The sequence below is a fragment of the Harpia harpyja genome, chromosome 16 (assembly GCF_026419915.1).
Source record: "Harpia harpyja isolate bHarHar1 chromosome 16, bHarHar1 primary haplotype, whole genome shotgun sequence".
Taxonomy (NCBI): Eukaryota; Metazoa; Chordata; class Aves; order Accipitriformes; family Accipitridae; genus Harpia; species Harpia harpyja.
Genome location: NC_068955.1, coordinates 34039790 through 34063696, shown reverse-complemented (window position 1 = coordinate 34063696; position 23907 = coordinate 34039790). Strand labels below are relative to the sequence as shown.

Below are 23907 nucleotides of genomic sequence, written 5' to 3'. Positions count from 1 at the left end.
TGACATAATATATACACAGTTTTTCATCAGTCCTAAGCAGTTTCTGTGCTTTGGTGCTGAGCAGCAATCCAAGCCAGCAATCAGCCACCAGCTGACACAAGCCCTGATGGCTGTAGGATACCTCATGCTTTTCCAGTTTAACATCAGTCTTGGGTGATCCCCGCAAGCACTTGGGCTCATATTGCTCAGTGGTTACAATCTGTGGGTTTTCTGTTCACTGAATAACAATCTCAAATTCCTCCCACCAGGAACTTTGCTGCAAACCAGTATGTTTATTAGCAGCCCTTGGGCATTTTTCTAAGGCCACCTGCTTTTTCCAGCCAGAGCACTGAACTGCGCTGCCTTCCCAGCCTAATTTATTCTCAGCTTCCCAGTGCCGGGAATGAGTGGCAGGACGAGGCTACACGACACACCACTGCAGGGAATCCCAGCCCACAGGAAGCCCCGGCATGACGATGATGCACGAGCCTAGCATGCCGGGGCGCCACGTCTTCAGGCCTGGGACCCAGGTGGCCAAGGGTCCCCACCAGACCCAGCAATGGGGTCAGAAGTCAGACCTGGCACCCAGCAGCCCAGAAATGGCACCAAAAAGGTCTTCCATTGCCTCCATCCACCCCAGTCCTCTGCCGATTTGGGTTACATCAGTGCTGTGGCTTGCAGTGAGCAGCACGTCCCCCCCCCACTCTGGCCCCAAGCATTTAATCGCTCTGCTGTTTTCGGGGGGAGGTCCAAACTGCATTTCTCCCTCCTGCTGCAGCACCTGCAGCTCCACTGGTGGCCATCCTCCCTTGCTTCCCCTTCCTCACCCTCTGGATAGCCGCAGAAGCCCTGCCCAGGGCTCTGCCTCCCCTCCCAGTGCCCACCAACTGGTGAGCGTGGCTTGCTCTCCCGCTTCAGCATTTGCTCCTTCCCCATGGTGGTCAGGAAAGCAATTTATTTTTTTAATCCCCCAGCTGGGAGTGGCGGACGGGTTTTGCCTTGCTCTGCCACATCTTAGTCACCATGGGACATGATGGTTCGCAGCAGCAGACACAGCACATAGAAGCCCTGGTTTCCGTTTGGGAGCTGCTACTGCGCGGTGGAGAGACAAGGCAGCTCCTGTCTGCCCCACGGGGCTTCTCTCCCTCCCCTGATCCCAGGGGCCACAGCCATCACTGGCCACGGCTCTCTGCCAAGGGCCACTGCTTAGGCTTCGAAGTTGGGTGGCGGTGAAACCCATGGCTAGATTTTTAGGTGAGGCAACCTTACAGCCTGCTCTGAAATGCAGATGGCTCCAGATTGGTGTGGGAGCCTCCGGCAAGGACTTCCCCGCACCAGGGTTTTCCAGCTACTCTGGGGCCCAAGCCCCACACGGGGGCCAGCAAGGCCATCCTCCATGGTGTTCCTGTCATCCCTGCCTGGCATTATCCTGGCAAAAGCACACATGCATCTATGGTCCCACCCCTCCATCACAGCTCTCACTTCAGCCTTGTTTGTGCCAGAACCATCCTGGGAAGAGGAACTAACCAGCAAAAAAAGGGGAAGTGAGCCTGTCACAGCTTTCACAGCATTCGCAGCAGAACCTGCTTTAACTGTTTGTTCCCCAAAACACACAGCAGCTGCCCTGTGCCACTGAAACCAGGGCCCAGCCACATGCCAGCATCCCTGAGCAGAGCCAGCTCAGTACCACTGGGACCAGCTTCCTGCAGCTCAGCAGTCCTGAGCAGGAGATGCTTTTCCCAGCTGGGCTTATTGCAGACCCTGGGGGAAGGACAGGGATGGGGTAGAGGAGGCTGCAGAGGGCCCTAATGTAGATAGGTGTTGGTATGGGGGGGACACCTGTGTCATGGACTGGACCCCATGGGGGGACTCTCCTGTCGTGGTTTAACCCCAGCCAGCAACTAAGCACCACATAGCTGCTCACTCACTTCCTCCCCCACCCAGGGGGATGGGGGAGAGAATCAGGAAAAAAAAAAGTAAAACTCATCAGCTGAGTTAAGAACAGTTTAATAGGACAGAAAGGATATAATACAATAATAAAATTACAATAATAATATTAAAGGAATTGGAATGTACAAAACAAGTGATGCACAATGCAATTGCTCACCACCCGCCCACAGATGCCCAGTTAGTTCCCAAGTAGCGATTCCCACCCCCAGGCCAACGCCCCCCAGCTTATATACTAGGCATGACGTGACATGGAATGGAATATCCCTTTGGCCAGTTTAGGTCAGCTGTCCTGGCTGTGTCCCCTCCCAACTTCTTGTGCCTCTCCAGCCTTCCTGCTGGCTGGGCATGAGAAGCTCAAAAAACATCAGTGTGTTATCAACATTCTTCTCATACTAAATCCAAAACATAACACTATACCAGCTACTAGAAAGAAAATAAACTCTATCCCAGGCAAAACCAGGACACCTCCAAACCCACCAGTGCCTGCCCCAGGGTCTCGGGCAGCATCTTCCCCAAGAGAGAAGGGAGACAAGTGTTGCACTCCCCCCGACACTGAAACCACACTGCACCACCTCCCCGCTTCCTCTCCTTGCCTCTACCACAAAGGAAAGCCTTGCAGTCAGCAGCAAAGCCCAAGTGACCAGGACCAGATCTCACCCAGTCATGTGAGTGGGACCCCAAGGCCATGGGGCCAGGGACAGGTCCCTTGCATGGCACAAACGAGCTAGAGTCACACAGGGGGATTCATCTGGAGGAGTCACCCAAGCACTGACCAAGACAGATTCACATAGTGAAATTCCCTGGGCACAGTGAAGAGCTGCAGGCGAGATTTCTCCCTGCCCCATCCCCAGCAATGCAGCTTTCATGGGGAGAGGGAGCTTTCACAACAGGGAGGCAATGACCTCCAGGCAACTCTCTGCTCCCCACCCACTTGTCTCAGCTCCACTCAGTCATTTCTTGCATTTGTCAGTTCTCACTTCTCCTTTCCCTTTTGTTAATTCGACCCCCCAAAGGAAGAAGCACCCAGCAGCTGCACCCCAGCCAGCTCATTTCCCCAGCTCCCACCTCACCGCTCAGACGTCTGGTGAGGGTGCTGCACCAGTTCAGCCATGGGCTGGGTGCTGTGGGGGGTCCTGCTTGTCTGCGTGTCGGTGGCTTGGGTGAGAGGGGCTGAGCAGTCCCAGGAGCTATCCTCCTCTGCTGGGTTTCCAGAGTGCAAGAAGGCCCTGAAGCTCCCAAGTCTGGAAGTCCTGCCGGGGGGGGGCTGGGATAACCTCAGGAATTTGGATATGGGCAGAGTCATCAACCTGGGCTACTCGCTGTGCAAGACCACAGAAGATGGATCTTATATCATCCCAGATGAGATCTTCACCATCCCTCGCAAGCAGAGCAACCTGGACATCAACTCCGAGATCATCGAGTCCTGGAAAGATTACCAAAGCATCACCTCTGCCTCCATCAACCTGGAGCTGTCCCTCTTCTCCTCCATCAATGGCAAGTTCTCCTACGACTTCCACCGGACCAAGACCCACCAAGTGAAAGACCATGCTGTCACCACACGAGTGCAAGTCAGGAACCTGGTTTACACTGCCAAGATAGACCCAGAGGCAGTCCTGGACAAGGGCTTCAAGAAGCAGCTGCTGACCATCGCCAGCCACCTGGAGAACAACCAGACACGGATGGCTGATTTTCTGGCTGAGGTGCTGGTGCTTAACTATGGCACCCACACCATCACCTCCGTGGATGCCGGAGCCAGCTTGGTGCAGGAGGATCAGATCAAGGCAACCCTCCTGAAGGACAGCTGGGCCACACGGAGTGCTGTCACTGCCTCCGCCGGCGTGGCCTTCCACAGCATCATCAGTGTGAAAAATGAAGAGTCCCTGGACGTCACCTCTGGCTTCACCAAGCAGTATCTGGAGAACCGCACCAACTCCAGGGTAGAGAGCATCGGCGGGACCCCCTTTTACCCAGGCATCACCCTCAAGACCTGGCAGGAGGGGATCAGAAACCAGCTGGTGGCTCTCGACCGCTCAGGGCTGCCCCTGTACTTCTTCATTAACCCCAGCACCCTGCCAGAGCTGCCCACGCCCACAGTGAAGAAGTTGGCCAGGCGAGTGGAGATGGCTATCCGCCGCTACTACACCTTCAACACCTACCCAGGCTGCACTGATGCCACCTCGCCCAACTTCAACTTCTATGCCAATGCGGATGATGGCTCCTGTGAGGGTGTCATGACCAACTTCACCTTCGGGGGAGTCTTCCAGGAGTGTGCCGGACTGGCCGGCCCTGACACCAGCACGCTGTGCCGGGCATTGGAGCAGAAGAACCCCCTCACTGGGGCTTTCTCCTGCCCCACCACCTACACTCCGGTACTGCTGGGCATGCAGGAGCGGGAGGAAGGCCACAGCCATCTGGAGTGCCACGACAAGTGCATCATGGGCATCTTCTGCCACCGCAAGTGCCAGGATGTCTTCTGGCTCTCCCGGGTGCAATTCAGCGCCTACTGGTGCGCCATGAGCGGGCCAGTGGCCCCAAACTCAGGATACCTCTTTGGGGGGTTGTTCAGTGCCCACAGTACCAACTCCATCACCGGTGCCCAGTCCTGCCCCTCGGGGTACTTCCCACTGAAGCTCTTCGACGAGCTCAGGGTGTGCGTGAGCCAGGATTATGAGGGGGGTGGCCAGTATGCAGTGCCCTTCGGGGGCTTCTTCAGCTGCCAGGCAGGGAACCCCTTGGCAGGGCAGCACCAGGGCACCGCCGAGGACCCCCATGCCAAGAGCTGCCCCCCAGGCTTCAGCCAGCACTTGGCGCTCATCAGCGATAGCTGCCAGGTGGAGTACTGCGTCCAGGCTGGCATCTTCACAGGGGGCTCGCTGCCACCCGCCCGCCTGCCACCCTTCACCCGACCTCCCACCAACCTGCCAGCCATTGACACTGTGCTGGTGAGCAGCGGGAATGGGGACAGCACCTGGGTCAAGGATGGGCAGAGCCAAGTGTGGCGGCTCGCCCAGCCGGAAGAGATCCAGCATGCGGCGGAGATGGTGAGGGGCCGGGGGCTGACGGGGGGCGAGGCGGCTGGTGTCACCGCAGCAGTCCTGGCGGGGCTGGCCACCATCCTAGCGATGGTCTGCTACAGCCGCCGAAGGTACAAAGCGAGGGGGTACCGCGCAATGGGCAAAGGGGACGGCCTGGCCGCTGCAAGCTCCGAGGACAGCACTGTGCTGAGCGTGGGCAACGGGTACCAGCAAGGGCCGGAGGGGCTGATGGCATAAGCACCCCCCCTCCCCAGTTGCCAGGTGAGGCCTTGTGCCCCAAACCCAGGCAAAGCCCCCTGCCCACCCCCCTTTCCAGGGACAAAGCTGCACAGCACCCCCCGCCCCTCACCCCCTGGAGCTGAGGGTCCCTGTCCCCACAGAGGCCCCAGGCTCACCTCTCCATAGGACGACACATGCTCTCGCCCTCCACCAGATCCCCAAGCTCCAGCCTCGAGCACCTGGGGGCTCCATGGCCCTTCAGACATCCCTCCCCAGCTGACCTCAAAGGCCAACTCCCAGGGTCAACTCATCATCATGACCCACCACCATATCCCTCCGCCAGCCCCTGCACCTCGAACGGCTGCATCCCCCCCCTCCAACCAGTCCTGGGGCTCTGCCCCTTCAGAGATAAGCGAGCTTCCCCTCCACTGCAAGCCATGCCCCAGCCGTCCCCCCCGCTCCAAAACCAAAAAAGGGGAGGCAGGGCCCTTCAACAAGCCACTGGGGACACCGGGGTGCCCAAGGAGAAGGAAACCCTGAGCAGAGCCATCTTCTTCCCCCTCCAGGGTGGCCCCAGAAAGCCAGGGGAAGCTGTGCAACCCCCCCTACTCTCCCCTGACACACAGGAACACCAGCAGGACTCAAGGCCTCCACGGCAGGGACGTGCTATTTCTAAAAACATTGGGTAAGGATGCATGCTGGGGCCTGACTCCTGGGAAAAGACCCCCAGCCCTCCAAGCCCAGAGAGACCCCCAGCTACTGCAGGCACGCAGGGCCAGCACAGACGGCATTAGCAATGCTTCACCTCGCGGGAAAAGAGGGAGTGGAGGAGCCCCGTGGAGACATGCGTGGGGTTAGCCACCAATTTCTGCCCACTGCAACTAGAGGGCAACCCCTGCCTCCATGTATATCTATCAGGATAGATATACACACGCATGCAGAGGCATGGATCCGTTTTATTTCAGCCAGCAACTAATTGTGTAGGCAACACAGCATTAAAAAAGAAAAAAAAAAAACTCACGTTGTGAAAAGTGTCACATTAAGAGCCGTCAGGCCGGCACCCGGGGAGGGTGGGGGACCCCCTCCCCCTTCCTCCCCCAAATTACAGGAGGGTTTTGCATAGCTCCAGCCAGGGTTTTTCTGCAGTGGGGGAAGCCCAGGGCTCCGGTGGAGGAGAAATCACACTGCTGCAGCTCCCCTGGCTGCAGAGCCACCCAAAAAGGGGTTTTCCTGGGGAAAGAGGTTTTCTCCCTTGAGGTAGAAAATAACATCCCATGCTAAGGATAGCTGGGGACAGACTGCTGCAAAGGGGCATCAGGGGGATGAGGGGTGCCTGGCCCTCCCCACAGTGCACCCTCGCTCGCCTGGTCACACAGACGACGGACAGAAGACAACAGAGAGGCCAGGCCGTGCAGGGACAGCGAGCATCCCCTGCCATCCGCTTTATTGACACCCCCCACACCTCCCCGCTGCGGGGTGGCTGGCTGGGGGCAACGCATCCACCAGGCCCAGGCCGGGGAGAGGAAAAACAGCAATGACAACAGAACAATGCACAGCAGGACAGGTCCCCCTCCCACACCACTGTCCCCTGGGACAAAGGGTGAGGTGATCCCCCCCCAGGAAAACCAGGAGGGGAATGCAACAAAACAGGCTAGGAGGCCCCAAACCCCCAAGGAGCAACAGTGCAGGGCTGGGGGCAGCCTGGGCAGTGGTGGGTGCTGCCCCCCTCTCCGCTCTCCAACCCTGGGGGTATCGCAGGACAGGGGCATGAGCCCCAAACAGCCCCCATCAATGGGGAGAGTGCCCCCAGGGCAGCCCACAAAGCTGTGGGGATCTCTCCAGCACCCTGTCACAGGCGGTTCTGGGAGGCCCTATGAAGTCCCCTGGGGGCTGGTGGGGACCCCAAGATGCCATGCAACTCCCCCACCACCACCCACACTCCCCTCTCATGCCAACCCCCCTGGCCCCAGCCCAAAACCGCCATGCCAACCCACTGCCAGCCAGCTGTCTCCCCTCCGCCCCCAAGGACCTCCCCAAGGACTCGGGATGGTGCTGGGGCCCAGCAGGAAGGGGAGCAGTTCCCACCCACACCTGCGTCGGGACCCACAGGTGACAGCACTACTGTGGGGCACTGATGCCCTTCAGGGCAGGGTGTCCCAGCAGTAGGGGAGCAGTGCTGCAGTGCTGCCCCCCATCCTGCCCCCCCCCCCCCAGTACCACCAGGCTCAGCCCCCCAGGCCAGCTGCAGCATCGCATTCTCCCAGCCCCCAGGCCACCTTCCAAAATGCCACCACCTGTATGTACATATACAGGACAAAACCCCAAAACACGAGGTATATAAAAATTCAACGCGGGGACGCCCCCATACGAACAGTTCAAGGAACCCACTACAGAGGGGGTGGGGAACAGGCCAGGCCTCCCCACCCACTTCCTACCACCCACCGGCCCCTCCCTGCCACTGGGAGGCGGGGCAGCCCAGGCAAGGGGACCCTGCAGGGCACAGCTCAGACACAGCCAAGAGGAGAAGGGGCACGGGGCTGGGGGGCCGGCAGAGGCAGACCGGGACCCCCTAACCTCCGTGGACACAGGAGACCAGTGGGGAGGTACCGGACAGGACAAACAAACAGATGGCTGAGGGACGAGGCGGAGCGAGGGGGACTCCCATGGCCTCCACTCCCACCCCAGGCCGGGTCCCAGCCCCAGGTGGGTGTCGGGGGCATCGGGCCAGGCTGGGACCGTCCGATGGATGAGGAGGGAGGGCAGCCTGGCGCGCCCCAGGGACGGGACACCGGCTGGAAGGAACGGCCAGGCCAGGGTGAAGCCCCGTGGCTCTGCCGGCGCAAGGCTCCCTCCCCGCGGGAGTGACGGGGACGGCCAAAAGGACCTTCTCCCACATTCCCGGCCAGCCTGGGGATGCTCCCACTGGGCGGGTGCCACTGGGAGCACGGGGCTCCCGGTGCCCCCTGCAAAGCCCCCAGGCGGGTTTCTCCAGCAGCTTTATCCTTGGTGGGGGGCAACACAGGCACCCCTTCCCTTGCCTCCCTGCCGCAGTCTCAGTCCTTCTCCTGCACCAGGCTCTCCTCCGTGATGCCCTGGGCCGCAAGCTCAGCCAGGACATTGTCCAGGTAGTTGATGTCAGGGTAGCCGTGGCCGGTGAGGTTGGAGCCGAACTCTGTCTTGTGGTGGATCTCGTTCCAGATTACCGTGTCCGACTCACCTGTGGTGCTGGAGGTCCCAATGGCGAAGATCAAGCGCCGGTCCCAGGCTACCAGCAGCAACTTCAGTACCTATGGAGGGGAGAGATGGGGCAGGCAGCAAGGCAAACGCAGGGGTGGAAGCACCCACTTCTGCTCACGGCATGTCTGATTGTCCTGGTACATCCCAGCAATGTGGGCAACACACAGCCAAGCCCTCCAGGGAGCTTGGGATGCCAGCATGGGATCCTACCCCAACCAAAACAGCAGGACCAGGCTGCAGAGCTCCCCCAGTGCATGGGAACATCACTGGGTTGCTGCAGAGCATGCTGGATGGGCTACAGGGAAAACCTCCACCCAGATTTGCCTGCATAAGGCCTGCTTTTCCCCGTGCTCCAAATACCTGCTCGCTCCATCTCCCCCCTCAATATGCCCTTGAGCATGCCTTGGCCAACTCGAGCCGCCCAAGTGAGCCCCTCACCTTTCTGCCCTTCTCGCTGTCCGGCAGGTAGCAGTGCCGGGGGAAGCCGCGGGCAGTGAAGCTCTTCCCAGGGTTTGGATGCTCCGGTCCCTGCAGTGTGTGGAGTGGGAGAGGAACAAAACCCTTTTGGAGCTCAGAAGGATGCTCTGGGCACAAGGTAATCCCCCAACCTCAGTGGATGCAGAGCTGCCTGCTGCTGGGCAGCCATGCTCCAGCACAGTGGCCCTAAACACCACCATCAACCCCCTGCCACCAAGCAGACGGGGCCAACACTTTCATGCAGATGTACCCAAGACTTTCCACAACATCCTTACAGACACACAGCTCCCGAGACATAGTTGAACCCAGAGCGCCAAGTCAAGGCATGAGCTGTAGCATGACATGGGGGTGATGCAGCAGTGACAAGGGCGACCAGCCCCCACAGGGGACCACCCATGTACCCCCCTGGTCATAGGGCCAGGCCGCACCTGCACCCCCGGGGGGATGTTGTAGATGATGCGGATGGTTTTGCAGTCAGAGTGGCCAGGCAGCGCGTGAGGGATGATGTGATACTCCATCTTCCCTGGGGGCTGTGTCCCTGTCTTCACCCCATAGATGGTTTTGCAGGTAGGACACTGCAGGCTCCCATCCTGAAGGAAGGAAAGAGGGGAACATAATGAAACCAGTATCCCCCAGCACTGAGCCAGCCCGGGCATTTCATCCCTGAGTGGCAGTGAACACTGTTTTCATCACGAAAATAGTAATTTCAAAAACACTCAGGAAGCAGGGGGTAGGGCTGGGAGAATTTGCTACTGCAACCCAACTTTAACCAAAAACCTGAGGTCTGCATTTCTCTTCCTCATCAGTTTTACAGTCCTCGCTACTTTCCCTACCTCTCTTTTGTTTTGTTTCTCAAAGAGGGAAAGATAATAAATATTAAAAAACCCCAAGCAATGTGAAACGCATTTTCCTGGGAATGTCAAGCATAAGGGCCATTTGCAGGGAGCTCAGGAAAGCCCACCTATGGCTGGAAAAGCACTGCCTGGGCCAGGTGCCAGGTAGCTCTGCTCAAACACGGAGGGATCAAAGTTCACTGCCACTAATCCTGGGAAGGAAAGCAAGGACATAAAACAGGGCACAGTGGGGGGAAAAAATACCCACACAACCCTGGTTTCTGATTTAGCGGTCCCAAAATGCTGGCTGCTGATAAAAATTAAACTCTCCATCATGGCAGGGAGGTCAGAGCCCTCTGGGGCAGCAGGACTCAAGCACCATCCCACTGAGGGCTGGTGGAGCTCAGCACAGGTCACCAAGCTGGGGGTTTGGGCATTGCCTGGGGCTGCAGCCTTGCACCTTGTTGCCGTTGTTGTACATGGCGACCAGGCAGTGGAGGTGGAAGACGTGGCCGCATTTCACCAGCTTCCCCACCAGGTCGGGCTTGACAGCCGGCTGGGGTCCCTTGTAGCCAGAGGGTGCAGAGAGGCGCTCCATGCAGATGGTGCAGTCCTGCACAGAAGGAGAGGAGAGGGATCAGGTGGATGGATGCAGCCAGAGCCTTGCCAAGGATGCAGGGCTGATGAGCTGCCCTGCTCTTACCCAGGGACCAGCACCCACCTCTGGTGCCGTGCTGTCACCCTGGGCCACCACAGGGGCTGGCCAACACGTGCATGCAGCACACAGCCCCTCTTTGTAGGGGGACAGGGACAGGGCAGAGCCATGAGGGGCAGTGGGAGACCCCTGCACAGCATGGGGGCATCGCCTGCGTCCCCAGTCGCTCCTCCCAGAGCAAAGCACCCCAGGGACACCCCAGCATGACCCCCGCCGCTCACACCTCATCCGGTGGATGCCGCACCTTCTGCAGGTATTTTTTCAGTACCTCCTCTGGGGTTTTACCTGCAGGGGAGCAACAGTCAGAGGGGCTGGAGGGCAGCATGGAGGAAAACCACTGCTGGGGGCAGTGGGAGGGGCAGAGGAACCAGGTAGGGAAGGGGGGACAGGAACAGGGGCCAAGTGGCAAAGTGCCTCTCACCCTTCTTGGCCTGTTTCTTGGTGGTCTTGCGGCAGGTGTGGGAGATGCCGGGAATGGACTGGATCTCACTTTTGCTGACAGGCGGGGGGTGCAGCACCAGCTTGGGGGGCCGTGTCAGGCAGACGGGCAGCCCGGCTGCACTCATTAGGATCCCTGTGATCCCTGGGCGAGGGGGTTTGAAAAGGCACTGAGGAACCAGTGTCACCCCAAACCCCAGATATTTCCGCAAAAAACACCCCACTGGGGCTGACTCCCCCCTGGGGAGGCCAGCACCTGCAGGTACCAGCCGCCCCACTGCAGCCCCATCCTCACCTGCTAGTGCTGGGTTGACAGGGCTGGAGCCGGTGAGGTTCTTCACGGGGACAGTGGGGACCCTGTGAGGAGCCAGCAGAGACCACATCAGGGCTAACGGCAGGCACCCAAGTCCCTGCAGCCCCCAGGGGCCAGCAGGGGCCAGACAATAGTTGCCTGAGCAACTGCACGGGCCCTGGCTGGAAATAGAGAATCCCCCAACAGGGGGATGTGCTCCCCCCTGCCCCACCGCCGCCTTTTCTCTCACTCTTTAGAAACCCCGCCTGCGTCTCCATTCATGGCCCCTTTTTGTCACCGCTCCCCGGGCCAGTCTGTTGGGGTTTTTTTTGTTTTGTTTTGTTTTTTTTCCCTCTTTTCTCCTATGGCCACGTCGCTGCCGCAGCTCTTTCCCCCCCGCCTCCCCTTGGGGCTCTCTTCCATGGGAAAGTTTCCCGGCGGGTCAGGAGCGGAGGGAAGGGGGAGGATGGAGCAGGAGAGGAAAGGGGCCAGGCTGCGACAGAAGGCTGATGGCAGAGCCAGACAAAGGGGAGAAATAGGCTCATTGAATGCCCACCCCCTTGAAAAAAAAGTGTCTTTGGAGGGTGGGGGTCTGGAGGGACCCCTTCTCATGGGTCTTGAATGGCTTTTCTTTGGCCCTTTTGCAGTCCCCCACCCATCCCCTGCCACCAAGAGAAAGAGCAGCCTCAGCCTCCTCATTAAGATGCAGGAGCCACCCCATCCCTGCTCCAGTCCCCAGGCACCCGTGGGGAAGGCGAGGGGCCCAGCAGAGCCCTCTGCCCGCAGGAGGTTGGGGACCGCCGAGGTCCATCTCCCACCAGGCTCAGGGGTGATAGCACCCCTGCAGTGGAGAGCCCCACTGGCCTGCGGCCCCTCTGTGCCCTGGGGAGGTGAAAAAAAATCACACTGCCCCTGCTCTCCCCCAAACTACCCTCTCACTCACACGTGGTGGGACTCACCCAGAGGCAATGAGCACCCGGGACTGGGCAATGGCCAGGCGCTGGAGGTGGCTGCGGTTCAAGGTGCCGAGGCCAGGATGGGATGCCTTGCCACTGCCCATGCCAGGGGGGCTGGCAGCAGAGCTGGCTGAGCTCAAGGTGGGTGTGCTGGCTGCCTGCCGCCGGCCCCCTTGGGCTGCCAGTGGCTTCAGCGAGCCACGCACCGTGGCCATACCGTCAGGCATCTTGGCCCCTGGGGCCGGCGCTGGGGCTTTAGGGACAGCGAGTGGCGCAGGGGGGGCTTTGCGGGGCTGCAGGGTGGCGGTGCCAGGGCCAGTGGCTGACACGGTGGCTTTGACGCTCATGACCAGGAGGCACTGGGGACAGGCGCAGGCGGGGACTGGGGGGGCCGCCGCTGCCCCAGGGCTGGCTGGCCAGGACTGTGACTTGGGCAGGGTGCCGGAGACCAATGGGTAGACCATGTCAAGGCGGCGGCGGATGCGGCGCTTGCGCTGGGTCTGCCGGTTGATCTGGCCCATGGTGGCAAAGTCGATGATGTAGCAGAAGCCAATGGCGCTCAGGTCCACCCAGGGATGCTGCTTCTCATAGGCGCGCTGGATGGTGATGCCCACGTCCATGTCGTAGGGCGTCCACGACCCGCTGTCGTTCTCCCACTCCCACACGACTCCCTTGCCCGGCGCTGACGACGGGTCGTAGTAGCTGCGCCGGACAGGGCGGATAGTGCCTGAGGGAAGGCGAGAGATGCCGTCAGACCCTGGCGCCAGCACCCACCTGCAGGCAGGGAGCGAAACCACCCCAACCTGCCCCACCGGTGCTGTTCGGCACAGGGACAGGATGGCTTTCCAGCTCAGCTGTTGTCCCCGCCCTGCCAGGGGACTGGTGTGCCTTGGTTTCCCCAGGCTGCTGCCTGCAAGCTGCCCTGCTGCCGGCACACCCGAAGGGCCAGGCAGCCCCTGGGCCGTACGTGCATAGCACTGGGGTGCAACCCCAGTGTGACTGGGGTGAGGGAAGGGCAAATTTCACCCCCATCGGTCTACGGTGGTGGCCGCCCTCCCAGCCCCAGTGTACAGCCGCTCAGCCCTGATGGGGAAACACAGAACCACAAGCTTGGCCACTCCAACCTGCTCCCAGGGACCTCCCATGGGAGCCTGATGAAACCAGGCGTGTAGGCACCGGACTTCTGCAGTGCCTGCCACGGCCCTGTCTCCCTCTCAGCTCTGGGATGGTGGAATACAAGATTTAAGGGGCAGTGCAGTGGTGACGTGCAGGCACCCACATGTGTAGGGGAGCAGGGCTCGCACAAACCCCACCGTCTGCAGCTGCCAAACCAGCCCGCGACAAGAACCCAGCCTGTGGCACAGCGAAAATCCCCGCGAGACCGAGCAAAGGAGTTTGAGCAGGGCCCCGTGCCCAGCTCCTGCTCCCCCATCAGTGAGCATTAAGAGAGGGATGCGAGCACAAAGCACAAAGGCTTTGTGGGTTGCATCCTTATTTTTGCTAGGTGTTTCCTTTTCTACCACTCCCAGTTGACTAGGATGCATTCAAAGCACAGACACAAATTTTGGAGACTCCTACAATGAAGAGAAAGCCTTCCTCTTTGGGATGTTTCACAGCACAGCAGGGCACGCTGAACGTGGCCGGGCTCAGCCTTGGGGTCCCATCCTGAGCATGCTACTAGCACCCAGAGCTGGTTAATAGGTGGGATGAGCTCATGAGCACTGCTGCCTCCATGCTCTTCTGCAAAACCCCATGGCTCAGCCCCATTGCCAGTGGTAGGAACTAGAAAGCTCAAAGAGAAGAAATAATAAGCCTGCTTCTTCGGCTTTTCACCAAGCGTCTTGCAAAGCCTGCAAGAATTTCAGTCCTTTTTCACCCCCAGCTCTCCGCTGGGAGCAGCCGCCACTGTCAGTCCCCACACAGGACCACTTCCCACGAAAAAGTGGGCTAAAAAGGAAAAGCTATTTATTAGCACTAATGACAGGTGCACATCAAGCACCCTGCTATGGAGAATGGGGTGCAGCTGCACCCCAGGCAAGCCAGGCCACCCGTCCCAGTCCTGCGAAGGGTTACCCAGGGGAGAAAAGCCACCGGCACTGGCGGCACAAAGCAGGGCCAGAGGAGAGTGGGGCAGTGATTTATCCTAATCCGGTGTGAGGCGGGGAGAGCAGCAGCGGTTGCATGCGGCATCTGGCGGTCCCCGGGCGGCGGTGTGGGAATGCCGTGCATCCCCCCAGCCCAGCGTGGCCAGACGGCCTCCCATTCAGCAAGGGAAGAAAAGGGACAATAGCTATTCAGGGCCTGCCAGGGTCACGACCCCCCCAAATCAGAGCTGTTTAATGACCCAAAATACCAACATCCCCAGCAACCCAGGGAGAGACAGAACAATCCCCCTTTCAGGCCTCCTCCCCAGTTGACAATAGGCCTCAGAGGCTGGCCCCCAGCCCGGCTGCAGAGGTCCCTTGTCCCCACACCCCCGGGCAGGGGAGGGTCCCTGCCAGCCCCCAGGGCTGCTGGGGGAAGGAGGACAAAGGAGGGTGTCCAGCACCCCACTGCACCCAGCACCCCCTGTCCCAGGGACAAGGGACATTAGCTGGTCCCCTTCCCATGGCCATCAGGGGGGTGGTTGGGGGGGCACAAATCCCCCGTGCCAACCTCTCCCCCACAGGTGACTGTCCCCGACATCCCAGAAACCCTCAGGGCCATATGTGCCCCACCACCTTGGGAATCCCTCCACACCCCCACCACCCCGGCAACCTCCATGCCTGCTTGTTGCCCCCTGACCCCTGAATACCCCCTTTACCTGTCCAAGCCACCACCCTGGGGACCTCCCCACCTGCCTGTGCCTTCCCTGAGCATGCCCCCACCTGCCTGTGCCCTGACCCGGGGCAACCCTATGGGCTGCTGTGACCCAGGGCAGGATTTGGCCCCCAAGCACTGTACAGCACAGGGCCTTTGGGGTTGATGGTGACTCAGAGGTAGCACAGAGGGAGCTGGGCATGGTGAGGCAGGGCCCTGGGAAGGGTCTGCAGGGGACAGGCTCCGCACAACGAAGGGACTGCAGGCCAGGGGATGAAAATGCCATAGCATGCAACAGGGCCCAGGGAGGTGCAGCAGGGAGGAGGCCAGGCAGCACAACCCCATAAGGGACCAGGAACGTGTGAGCAGGGCCAGCCAGCATGGGACACGGCAAGCACCTGGGGACCAAGTAGGATGGCATAACGCAAGCTGGCAGCAGGCAACCCGCGGAAGCGTGGGCTTGGGCAGCAGCGGGCAGGGCTGGGCAGCAGCACGGGACCATGCACCAAGGAGCAGAGCTGTGCAATTCCAGGGCAGGCAGAGCAGGGCGGTGCAAGGCAAATCTAGATGCAGTATGGGACCAGGCAACGCAATCCAGGATCAGGCAGTATAACGCAGCACAGCGCCCAGCAGCACAGCACAGTACAGTACAGCCAGCAACGTGATGGCAGGGTGGGTGACAGGACGTAACGCGGGGCGAGGCAGCACAATGCAATATGGGCCTGGGGAAGGCAGCACGGTACAACCCAGCTCCAGATCAGGCAGTGCAATGCAGCATGGGACCCGGCAGCACAGCATTGTGCAACACCGTGCAATGCAATTCCAGGTCAGGCAGCGCTGTGCAATACCGGACCTGGCAGCAAAGCGCTGCACGGTGCAACTCTACACCAACCGGTGCAACGCAATAAGAGACCTGGAAACACAGCAAATCCAGATCAGTCGCGTCAGGCAGAAAAGCACCCGACCGGGCAGGGCAGCACGGGGCCCGGCAGCAAACCCCCTGCAGCGCGGTGCAGCGAGGGACCGGGACCGGGACCGTGCAGCGCCCCACGGCAGCGCGCAAGTGGTGCGAGACCAGGCAGGGCTGAGCGGCGCTGGAAGGCGCAGCGCGGTGCGAGGCGACCCGGAGCAGAGGGCACTGTGCGGTGCCAGGCCGGGGAGCCTCGGGCAGCGGGGGAGCGGGCAGCGCTCCGCGGCGCCGGGCGACGCAATCGCAGCCCGGGAAGCCCGGCGCAGAGGCCGGCCGGGCCGGGCCGGGCCGGGCCGGGCCGGGCCGGGCAGGACACCGCCGGGTCGGGGGGGGGGGGGGTCGGCCGCCCGGCGGCTACCCCCCGGGCTGACTCACCGGTGTCCTGGCGGAACTGGTGCATGGACTGCAGGTCGATGATGTAGGGCGCCAGGCGGCTGTCGGCCTGGCCCAGCACCACGCTGCCGCCCGCCCGCGGCCCGGCGCGGGCCACCGCCTCGATGTGGTGGCTGACGGCCGGGCTGTAGGGCCGCCACCGCCCGTGCTCGTTCAGCCATTCCCACACCACCACGGCCGAGGCCAGCAGCATGGCTGCTCCGCCGCCGCGGCCGGCCCCGGCCCGCCGCCTCCCCCGGCTCCGGCTGGCCGCCGCAGACGCCCCGCGGCCGCTGCAGCCCGCCCCGCCGGCACTCGCATGCTCGGCGCGGCGCAGGGCTCTGCCCGCCCCCGCCCCGGGGCTGGCCGCCGAGCGGGCGCGGAGGCGAGGCCGCCCCTCAGCGCCGCGGCGGACCGCAGCGCCGCTCCCCGGGCGGCGGCGGGAGGCGGCTCCGCCCCGCCCCGCCCGCCCCGCGAGCGCGGAGGGGCGGGGTCGCCCCGCCCCTGACGTCACCGCGCCCGGCCCCGGCCCCGGCCCGGCGGCACCGAGCCTCCCGCCGGGGGGCCGGGGGGGGGGGAGCGCGGCCGGGAGAAACCATTGCCGGCGGGGGGGGGGAGGCGCGGCTCGGTCCTGCGCACCCCGCGGACCCCGTACCCCACCCCAGGACCCCCCGGTGCCCCCCGCACCCCCACCCCGCACCCCTGACACCCCACTGTCCCTGTACCCCCACCCTACACCTTTGAGACCCCTTCCAGTGCCCCCTGCACCCCAGGACCCCCCCCAGTGCCCCCCGCCCCCGGACCCTGGACCCCTGAGACACCAGTGTCCCTGTACCCCCACCCTGCACCCAAGGACCCCCAGTGCTCCCCACGCCCCTAACCGAGACTGCAGCCCAGGCACTGCAGGGACATCCTGGTGTGCGCCCATCCCTGTGCGCCACCCTGGCCCCAAGCCCACCAGCAATGGGAATCAGGGTGCTGGGGGGGTCGCATGCCCGACCCAAGGCAGGGCGTCAGGGCCAGACCCCGCTCCAGGCGCCGTGACAGAGAAACATGGTCCGAGAGCTTCGACCATCCCCTTCCCCGGGCTGCAGTGCCTGCGGGGAGTGGCCTGGTGAGCTGCCCCTGGCCATGGCCTGTGACACACAAAAATGGGTTCAGAGCCCAAAATCGCCACGTGCCTTGAGGGCACCTGGGCTATAACCCCAGCTCCTGTACCCCAGCTCTCCCAGCTGCCTGTCACAGTTTAGTTCCCCTGGGAAGTGCTTTCTGGGGAGATTTCATGCAGCTTCAGCCTGGCATGAGGCTGCAAATCCTTCAGGATGCTCCTCCGACTTATGCATGCCTTGGTGGCCCAGTAGCTTTGCTGTGCAAACTGAAACCAGTGCAACCAAAACCCATGTGCTCCTGCTGGCGGTGCGACAGGGGCCCCTCTGCTTTATGGTGACTCCCTGGGACCGGAGCAGCTGGTGCTGGCCCTTCCTTGCAGCCCAAAAAAAAGTTCATCCTGAGCTTGTTCTTCCGCTGAGCCTCACGTGCGGCATCCCAGGACAGCCCTGAACTACAGGATGCTGGTGACAGACACAGTACGTTGATTTTCTTTGATATTAAACAAAATACCCATCATTGCCTGGTTTGGGGAGAACTATACAAATCACATTCGTGTCCCACACGCACGGGTTTCCCAGCACCAGCAAATCCCCTGGTCCATGGTCCATGCCAGCTCTGAAGGCGACTCATCCCCAGGACATGGGGACCCCCAGTGCTGCTGCAGGATGTTGCCAAGCTCCCGGCAGCCATTGCAGCTCCTCTCCTGACAAATCTGTTTCCCAGGCACTGCCCAGCCTGCTGAGCGTCCGCGGTGAGAAACCGTTAGGCAAGATCTGAATAGAGGAAAAAAAGAAGAGAGGGAAAAAAAAGGGGGGGGTGGGGAGAAACAGGTGGGGATGAGCTGCAGTGATGCCAGCTGGCGAGTGCCATGGTGAGAGGAGGACGTGAACTGCAGAAGTTCAAGCAAATCTCCCCTTCTTCCAGCTTGCCCTTGGAGACACACAGGGCCATGCTCGAAGTGCGTTTTCCTGCAAGAAGGGAGGGCTCCTGGCCCTTCCCAGGAAGGCAGCGTGGCAGCAGAGAGCTGCTCCTCTGGGTTTTCACCTGCTCCTTTGGGGCAGACGAGTGCAGCCAAGGCCATCACAGGGAAGCCCAGGGAAATCTTTTCCGCTGACTCAGGCGGGAGGAAAAGGTTTTCCTGCTATTAAAAAGGAAAGCATTGGTGAACATTCCCCCCCAACCCTGGCTCAGGATCAAAAAGTCAGGAGCCAGCGCTGCAATGCTGGCACGGGATGGTGCAAGGGGACAGGTGAGCCGGTGGGACTGGTACAGATGATCCCCACCTGCCTCTGGTGCACGGTGGGCAAGGGGTGAATTTATTCTCTCCCAGCACCCAGCGCTGATGCCAGCGCCCACATACAGGCATGCCTGAGGTCAGGGAGCAGCCTTGGTCAGCTTAAAACCTTTCCAACCCCACAAAGTGTGCCCAACCCAACCATGCGTTAAGCCCAAACATTTATTTTTTGAAATTAAACACATCCATGGGTTGGTTTTGGTGGCTCCTTCCCCGCTAAAACTTGGGAGCGCAGCTCACCTCCCCCTTCCCCATTCCCACCAGCACTGCAAATCCTTTTTCTCTCCCCAAAGCACAGCCTCGGACAGCTTTTGGTGGGTTTTTAGTTTGCAAGAGGCCATTCAGGGTCCTCAGCGGCATTAGCCATGTGGGCACGACTGTCCTCCTGATGCCGTGAAAAGCCAAAATCAGGACTCAGTAGTCAGAAGACTATTAAGCAGGTATCCTTTATTGCAGCGCTGGGCACACAGGGGATTTCTCCTCCTATTGTGTGCACCTGATCAGGTTAATTGCATAGTTTATATACAGGTTCTATATACATATTAATTTGATTTCTGATAAAAGTTTTGCATATTAATTAACTCATTATCATATGCAAATGTCCATTGCACAGATGTATTCCAGGTCTCTGGTGGTCTTCCGTAGTCTTCCTCACTTGTCCACTGTCTGACCCTTCTCGGCTGATTCTGCGTGGTGTGATCTTCTACATGTTTTGATACATCTTATCCTAAAGAATGCTCATTAGTGCCTCTATTATCTATGTCTACATTAATGACGCAGTTCTCCAGACACTGGAAGGCCATCTGAAAGCAGTTTTTTCTTTGGTGTCTTATACATTGTGCAGTGTACAGAACTCTTATCTACTATCGGCCAGCAAATAATTGGGTAAAAAAATAGCAAGACCATTGTGTTCAGAAAAACATCTTGTATCACTCCACTCAAGCTCTTCATTTCTGTCTCCAGAATCAACAGCTTCAGTCACCCCCATGAACTTAACTTCAGCCTATGGCAATGCAAGTCCAAAGGGCCTCCTAGCAGCAAAAGAGCTTGGCTGTTGGATGCCCCTGTCCTTGCCAAATCAGTTTACTAGTGATTCCCTTCGGGGTTGCAGCTGAAAAATAGCATTAAAACCCAGCAGGCTCAGACGTCACCACCTCTCTACTGCATGGTGGGGGCTTGCTGGCAGGGAAAGCTGGAGACCTGGAGCCTCTTGCTTAGCCAGACCACAGAGGTTTGGATTACCGTTTGCTTTTTTACGTTGTTTCTGGTTACAGTGGCCATTTCAAAGCATCGCGGGTGCTTTGCAAACACAGATGCACCCAGCGCTGCTGGCAAGGTAGCAAGGAAGGAAGAAGGAAGGTTGCAAAAGTGGCGATTCACGCTGCTGGGCACAGCCCAAGGAAGCCCCTGGAGCAACATCATTATCCACCTTCAATCCCCATTGCTGCTTCAACTCCCAAGTGCAATTGCAGCAGGCGAAGCTCAACTCGCAGCACCACCAACAGCTAATCTGGAAGGATCGAGCTGCACAGACCCATGCCAGGGCTGTGGCCGCCTTCCCGGGGATGTGAAGGTCACCTCACATCCAGGCTACTGTGGTGGGAGAAAAGGGGTCTGTTCCCGCCTGCTTGTGTCGTGAGATTCAGAGGCGGACGTGCGGTGTTTGAGATGTACGTACCCGCCTTCGGGAAGGTGAGTGGCAGCGGATGGGTGAAGATGCGAGCACCTGGCCACTGCTGAGCATGAGGGTGCAAGGGGAGAAAACCAAGATGGCTTCAAGTGCACAAAGCAGACAAGACTGGGAGAGAAAAGTACTTGCTGAGAAAGTGACTCACTTTGACTAATCCTGAAAAACATAAAGGCCAGAAATTGTTATTCTGAAGCGGAGGGAAGCAGAAACATTGCAAATAATCCGGTCTGAGCTGCAAAGCTGAGGTCAGGCAGTAAATGGTGATGAAAAAGGTGCACATTCTTCCTCCTGGGCGTCACCCACAAAAAAAAAAAAAAAAATGGGCACCACCAAGCCACCCTCACCCCGTCCCTGTGGGGCAGGGGCCCTGCCTCTGTGCAGCCCTTTGTCCTCCCGCAGCACCCAGACCCCCACATGCCTGTGCAGATGCTGCTGGTGGTGGGGCAGGCGCTGTGCCCGGTGCCACCTCCACCCACGGGGACAAAGCCGCTTTGTGCGGGGCCAGCCGGGCACGTCCCCAGCCTCCTCCCCACCCCGTGCCCCCAAGTGTTGCCTTCCCTCTCGCAGGTCAGGGAGGAAGGCAGGGCCACACCAGGACAGGGCACAACCTCAGCGACGGCCCCCCACCTCCTCCTCATCCTCCCGCCACCTCCATCTCCTCCAACCCCAGTTCCTTCATCTTCCCCATGGCCTCCCAGTGGGTCCCATCCCCCCCAAACCTCCCACCCCACTGGGACTGACCCTTCCCTGGGGTAAGAACGGGGTAGCCCAGGCTCTCCAGTGAGGTTGACTCCCACTGTCCCACCTCCCCCAAGAAGTCACGTCATCCCGGTAGATCTCTCAGCCCTTTTATTCGCTCGGCAGCCATCAGCCATCACATCCACTCAGCAAGAAAACCACGGCCCGGGGAGCTGTGAAACGTCGTGGCATTCCCCTTCACACGGTGAGCGATGTGGTTGGGGCTGTTTAATCCTCCGTGCCATTTCCAGTCCCGAAATAACCCCTGGAGGCAAAAACCTCCTTATGGAGGGTCTTCTGAATCACAGCCTTCAGTTAAAAGATCCTCTCCGTTACCTTGTCCAAGTGGTTAAGAAATCCCATCCTGATCACAACCCCACATCCCCCCTCCTGAAAAAGCCCCCAAGCAGTTAGAGCACAAATTCAATGTGCAGAAAATGCGAGCCGGGTGGGAGAAAAGCATCCACGTGAAGGCAGCAAAGCCTTGCATCTTGCAGCTGGGGGGCAGGTCCCAAGACTCCTTTTACCAGGCCATAGTTTTCTGTCCCTTTGCTCCTGCCTTGCCTCCGCGATAGTCCTGAGACAGCTACTGTCCGCCAGAGGTGGCACCTGGCCATGGCAAGCCGGGCAGCGACCTAATTTCAAAGAAAAGCCCAGCACCACTGCAGCTTGCTAAGGGTCACGGCCTCTGGGCCCCAGGGTGAGCGGCAAAGCTGCTTCCTGGGGGATAATTCCAACCCCCCAGCAGGCAGAGCCTGAGCCACCCCTGAGGCTCGCCCTGCCTGGGGATCCCCACTCCCTCCGGGGCGGAGTGCGGCCCGTGCCTCATTTTCCCCACAGGGAAAGGGGCCCACAGGGAGTGGTGGCACCAAAAGCATGGGGGACCCATGGGTTAATGATGTGGTCCCTCCTGTCCGCCCCCCTCCACGAACAACCCCCTTTGCTGTCAGCAGCCCTCCACAGGGGTGGGCAAGGGGCCCCTGCTATGCCCCAGCAGGGGCCAAGCCCCCCACCCCGTGCCTGCCTTCAAGGGTTCTCAGCTGGGCTGGGGGCCAAGCTGCTGCCCGGGCTGGGCTTAGTGAGCTGCCGCAGGTCCCGTGCAGACCTGACAGCCCACTGGGCCAGCTCCCGCAGCACCCCCAGGCCCCACAGCTTCCTCTCAAAGAGGCCGAGGTGGGAGGGGGGGGGGGGGCCCAGCTCCCTCCTCGCTGGGGGGCCCGCGGCTCTCCAGCCGCAGCAGCTCCTCAAGGTGGTAGGCGAAGGCTGAGACCTGGAGCAGCACGGCTGCCAGCGCCCGGCCCAGGACAGCGTCAGCCTCACCCAGCTGCTCCCGCTGCTCCTCCAGCATCTGGGCCAGCAGGGCCCGGAAGGTCCGGTATGCCGCCAGGTTCTCCAGCAGCCGCTGGGTCCCCGTCTGCTCATCCCAGCGCTCCACTGCTGCCACCGGCACCCCCTCCACCACCGCCACGCTGGCTGAGGCATCCAAGCCCTGCCGCTCCACCTGCAATAGTGACAGCAGCTGGGGATCAGCAGTGGCAGGAGAAACAGGGGGACCCCCACCAGCACGGGCTCCAGGGGGCCCCGATTCAGCTTCGGCACTGGCCAGGAGGCATTCGGGGCAGTGCAAGGCCAGGTGCTTGAGGTTTCCCCAAGCATTAGCCAGCAGCACACCAAGGCCCAGATACCGGCAGCATTTCATCTCCCATCTCTACCGTGGGCCAGATCCCTCGTGCCCCAGCACAGCTGCCAGGAGCCCCCCGGACCCCAGTAGTGGTGGCCACCCCACCGGTGCTCCCAGCCCCACAGGCAGCCGTAAGGAGCAGGGCAAACTTACATAGGTGTCCAGGAGGTCGACAACATCCGAGCGCATCTTCCCAGCCAGGCGGATGCCTCGGCTGCACAGGTCGTGGCGCCGGAGGGCGGCTGAGGAGCTGTCTGCTGCCGCCATGGCCTGGGCAGCTGTGACAGGCACCAGGCTCACGGCACAGCGCCTGCCTGGCCCAGCAAGGACAATCCCTTGCTGAGCTGGTGCATTCCAGCCGGCAGCTCTACTCACACGTCCGCTGGCCTGGCTCTCCCCCTCTTCCACGCCTGGGGCCTGGCACGACGCTGCAAATTCCCGCCTCTGGGATCAACAGCGACAGATTATTTCTCTAATTCCCCCGTGCATCGCTACTCCAAGCGCCTTGCCCAGAATGGTCTTGCCTGGCAGCAACAGGCGCCCAGCCCCAGCTCTGACCCATTCCTCCCTCCCAGCCACACAGTGAGATTAGCAGCATGCTAATCCCCCTGGCTCATGCCGGAGTGCGGGAAACCACTGCCGGGAAGAGGCGAGCAAAGCCCAGACATTGCTCAACACCTCAGCCCGGGCAGCACGCTGGGGCCTGAGCGGGGCAGAGCGCTGCAAGTTTGCCAGCAAGGGATTGAGGGTAGCCCCCAGGCTGGAGATCCAGCACTGGCTGCAGGCTGGGCTGCAACCCAAATGCCGACAGAAGGCTGCAGGGGCCTGTCCTGGCTGCCTCCAGCCCTCTTATTCCCCCCATGACTGCATGGGACTGGGTGCCCCAGGCCTAACTCCCCTTTCCCAGGAGTCCTGCCCCAAAGGGGGGCTGCAGACAGGGGAGGAGGTCCCAGCCACCCCAGGACAACACTGGCCACCCACCACAGGTGAGCTGCATGCACCAAGACAAAAACAGCCCTTTTGGTTGGTTTGGTTTTTCCTCAGTACGTTTATTTTGGTTATGTATTACCCAGATTAAGAGAAAAAACAGGAGTTGAAAAGCAGTTTCCCTTCAGTATCACA

The 23907-nt window shown here is 60.5% G+C and overlaps 3 protein-coding genes across 3 annotated transcripts; 1 reads left to right on the top strand and 2 right to left on the bottom strand.

Annotated features, from left to right (window-relative positions):
- Window positions 1–2984: 2984 nt before the first annotated feature.
- On the top strand, window positions 2985–5904 carry MPEG1 (macrophage expressed 1). The gene has a single exon (XM_052811824.1). It carries the CDS (start codon window positions 3039–3041, stop codon window positions 5199–5201), a length of 2163 nt encoding a protein of 720 aa, XP_052667784.1. The 5' UTR covers window positions 2985–3038; the 3' UTR covers window positions 5202–5904.
- Window positions 5905–7959: 2055 nt separating this feature from the next.
- Window positions 7960–16690, bottom strand: DTX4 (deltex E3 ubiquitin ligase 4). Its single transcript, XM_052811825.1, has 9 exons — window positions 16276–16690; window positions 12135–12858; window positions 11179–11240; window positions 10867–11028; window positions 10669–10730; window positions 10191–10343; window positions 9326–9487; window positions 8859–8948; window positions 7960–8470 (listed from the first exon to the last, which is right to left on the bottom strand). The coding sequence occupies exons 1-9, from the start codon at window positions 16484–16486 to the stop codon at window positions 8237–8239; spliced, it is 1860 nt and encodes a 619-aa protein (XP_052667785.1). The 5' UTR covers window positions 16487–16690; the 3' UTR covers window positions 7960–8236.
- A 4508-nt stretch (window positions 16691–21198) lies between these two features.
- Window positions 21199–23354, bottom strand: CNTF (ciliary neurotrophic factor). Its single transcript, XM_052811835.1, is given in 3 exon segments — window positions 21199–22298; window positions 22300–22605; window positions 22939–23354. Coding segments are annotated over 3 exon segments (588 nt in total). The 5' UTR covers window positions 23053–23354; the 3' UTR covers window positions 21199–22130.
- Between the last annotated feature and the right edge of the window lie 553 nt (window positions 23355–23907).

Excerpts from the sequence above, each read along its gene's own strand:
- MPEG1 (XM_052811824.1), top strand. The coding sequence starts at position 3,039 with ATGGGCTGGGTGCTGTGGGGGGTCCTGCTTGTCTGCGTGTCGGTGGCT.
- DTX4 (XM_052811825.1), bottom strand. The coding sequence starts at position 16,486 with ATGCTGCTGGCCTCGGCCGTGGTGGTGTGGGAATGGCTGAACGAGCAC. Across the intron at positions 9,488-10,190 it reads TGTACAACAACGGCAACAAG|GATGGGAGCCTGCAGTGTCC; the intron begins GTGCAAGGCTGC and ends TCCTTCCTTCAG. Across the intron at positions 8,471-8,858 it reads ACAGCGAGAAGGGCAGAAAG|GTACTGAAGTTGCTGCTGGT; the intron begins GTGAGGGGCTCA and ends TCCCCTCCATAG.